Source organism: Emiliania huxleyi, assembly GCF_000372725.1.
Source record: "Emiliania huxleyi CCMP1516 unplaced genomic scaffold EMIHUscaffold_2368, whole genome shotgun sequence".
In the NCBI taxonomy this organism is placed as follows: Eukaryota; Haptophyta; order Isochrysidales; family Noelaerhabdaceae; genus Emiliania; species Emiliania huxleyi.
The window spans coordinates 1-2698 of record NW_005200274.1 but is presented as its reverse complement, the minus strand read 5'-3'; the positions used below and the strand labels follow the sequence as shown (position 1 = coordinate 2698).

At 65.5% G+C, this 2698-nt stretch overlaps 2 protein-coding genes across 2 annotated transcripts; one reads left to right on the top strand and one right to left on the bottom strand.

Annotated features, from left to right (window-relative positions):
• Window positions 1-42: 42 nt before the first annotated feature.
• Window positions 43-579, bottom strand: EMIHUDRAFT_78317 (hypothetical protein; the record flags this gene model as incomplete). The annotated part of the gene is made up of 1 exon (XM_005779100.1): window positions 43-579. A coding segment is annotated over one exon (537 nt), but the record flags the coding sequence as incomplete, so codon positions are not given.
• A 704-nt stretch (window positions 580-1283) lies between these two features.
• Window positions 1284-2095, top strand: EMIHUDRAFT_373764 (hypothetical protein). The gene has a single exon (XM_005779099.1). It carries the CDS (start codon window positions 1574-1576, stop codon window positions 2012-2014), a length of 441 nt encoding a protein of 146 aa, XP_005779156.1. The 5' UTR covers window positions 1284-1573; the 3' UTR covers window positions 2015-2095.
• Window positions 2096-2698: the final 603 nt, after the last annotated feature.

The window sequence follows — 2698 nt, the reverse complement described above, 5'->3', positions numbered from 1 at the left end:
GTCGGAGAAGGCACCGTCGTCAATCGAGAGGCCATCGGGCAGCGGCAGCGTGACGGAGGCGAGGGAGGAGCAGCCCCAGAAGGCGCGCCAGCCGATGGAGGTGAGGCCGGCGGGGAGGGTGACGCGGGCAAGGGCGGAGCAGCCGTCGAAGGCGTTGTGGCCGATGGAGGTGAGGCAGGCGGGGAGGTCGATGGAGACGAGCGAGGAACAGCCGCGGAAGGCGTTGGTGCCGATGGAGGTGAGGCCGGCGGGGAGGGTGACGGAGGCAAGGGAGGAGCAGTTGCGGAAGGTGCAGCTGCCGATGGAGGTGAGGCCGGCGGGAAGGGTGACGCGGGCGAGGGCGGAGCAGCCGCAGAAGGCGCGCCAGCCGATGGAGACGAGGCTGCTCGGGCAGGCGACCGAGACGAGAGAGGTGCGGCCGCGGAACGCATCGTCCGGCAGGTGCGTCATGCCTTCGGGCAGCACCGCGTGCCCGTCGGCGACGACGACCTTCCAGCCGCCCACGTGCAAGGTCTCGGAGCCGGGAGGCGCGGCGTCGCCCGGTGGCGGCGCTGAAGGCGTCGAGGCGGGCACCACCATCGTGCGGAAACAAAGAAATGCGGAAGAAATAGGTCTGCGTGCTACCTCTCGAACGGGAGTTGGTTGGTCGTTTCTTTGAAATTCTCCGCGATACTTGAAAGAAACATGCGGAGAAAAAGAACACATAGTGCCCCCCCCGCCTGGCCCTGACCCCTGGTGCCTGGACCTCTCCTTTTTACACTCCTCGTATAGGGGGACCCGTTTTGTTTATGTTTTCCGGAGCTAAGAAACCACGGCGTGGGGTGGATGAGGGCTGTGGAAAGGCTTGGAAACAGCGGCGTGCCGCGAAATCCTGTTTTCTTAATGCCCGCAACCCACTGTGGATACCCATCACTGAGCCGACGATGCTATGGGTAGCCCCAGGGTGGCGCCCACCCCCATGTGTCGATATGACATATGTGCGTAGGGGGTGAGGAGATGCGAGACATATGTTGTGAGTGTGCAATAGCGTGTTTTGTTCATTTTACAACCAACCTCTGTCTGTGACAGGCCTCGGAGTATAGCTCCGTCACTCGGGAAGCACGCACGCACACACACATACACACACATGGCGAGGCGAGCGTTTAGCGAGCCCGTAAGCTAGAAAAAACGCTCCGACCACAAAAAAGGCCCGCGCGTGCCGCGCGGGCCGGCGAGCGACTAGCGAGCCAACCCGCTAGTCACAAAAAAAGCCGCAGGTCATGCTCCACCATCCCTTGTCGTTGTCGGCGCGCCCCATCCCTTGTCGTTGTTCGCGACGCCGCGAATGATAGAGCAACCACCCTCGCTGGCCACCCAACCACGCGGCAGGGTGGCCCTCCTCCTCTCCGCTGCGCTTTTTTCGGCGCTGCTCGTGCTGTTTGCCGGCCGGGCTGCGGCTCTAGCTGCGCTCATCTCGAGCAGCGCCCGCGAGGCGGGCGATGCCACAAGCTGGTATCCGGGGAAGGAGGCGAAAAGCTGGTACCCGGGCAAGTACGCGGCGCTGACCGCGCGGACCACCTCCAGCCTACCCACGATGCCGTCCCGGCTCGAGTCGTTCAACCAGTGCGTCTCCCTGCAGCACGCCTACTTCCTCAAGCTGGCGATCAACGACATGCTTGCGACGACCCTCTGGAGCGACCTTGACCCCGGCACTGCCGACGCGAGCATCGGCCTCGAGCCGCAGGCGGAGCCCACGGAGATCACCGGCCCGCCGGTAGGCAAGGCGTGTGCTCTCGCCTGCGCAGGCGAGATTGGCGGAGATCTGCGCTCCGACTGGCCGGGCGCCATCTGGAGCCTGGGCGGCTGGATCGGGGCGGGAAACCTGACGGCGCTCGGGTCCTCCCTTGGGTCGGCGCTGGGCGGCTCACGCTGCCGCGAGGTGACGCGCGCCCCACCCGGCCTTCGGCCTCACGGCTCACGAACCATTCGCGACTCACAAGCTCACTCGACAGGTGCACACTCCGCCATTCAATGAGCACTGCACTCCTCTCGTAAAACACCACCCGCTCGCCTTTAATGACTTGGTGACTGACTGGCTGTGGCGGGGCGGCGGGGGCGCGGCGCGCGGGGTGCGGGGTGCGGTGCGGTGTGTGCAATCGTGTGTTTGGCGTCATGTGTATCGAAGTCTAGCTCAGGTGCACACTCCTCTCACTGATTGCTTACTTGCTCGTTCACTCCCCAGGTGCACACGGTCCACTCGCTCGGCGGCTCGATCCTCGGCGCCACCGCGGCGCGAGGCTGCTACCCCTTTGCCCCTGGCACCGGACACGACCCCTGGCCGTGGCCCGACACACGTAGGCGTCAAGGGGCTCGAGGCTGCGCGCCTTGGACGTGCGCCGTGAGTAGCTTCTGTCACGAGGTCAGCGCCGCCCTCACGGCTCGCTCGCAGGTGGCGCGCCTCGAGATCGACGCCGGGCGCCCCTGCAACCCGGCGGCGGCCACCTTCAACGTCTCGGGCTCCGTCCTGTTCGCCGTCGGCGGGGGCGCGCTCGACGTCGGCTCGGCGCTTGAGCATGCGATCGACGAGGTCCTGTGGAGGAACGGGCCGCGGCGGCGCGGCGGAGGGAAGCTCGAGGTTCGCTCGGCGGTGTCGTCGCACTCGGTCTGCGAGATCGAGGGCAGAGCGGCGGCATAATACAATAATATTAATAGAATAAGA

What these genes read in the sequence shown, in the direction of transcription:
- EMIHUDRAFT_373764 (XM_005779099.1), top strand. Translation starts at nt 1,574, where the DNA reads ATGCCGTCCCGGCTCGAGTCGTTCAACCAGTGCGTCTCCCTGCAGCAC.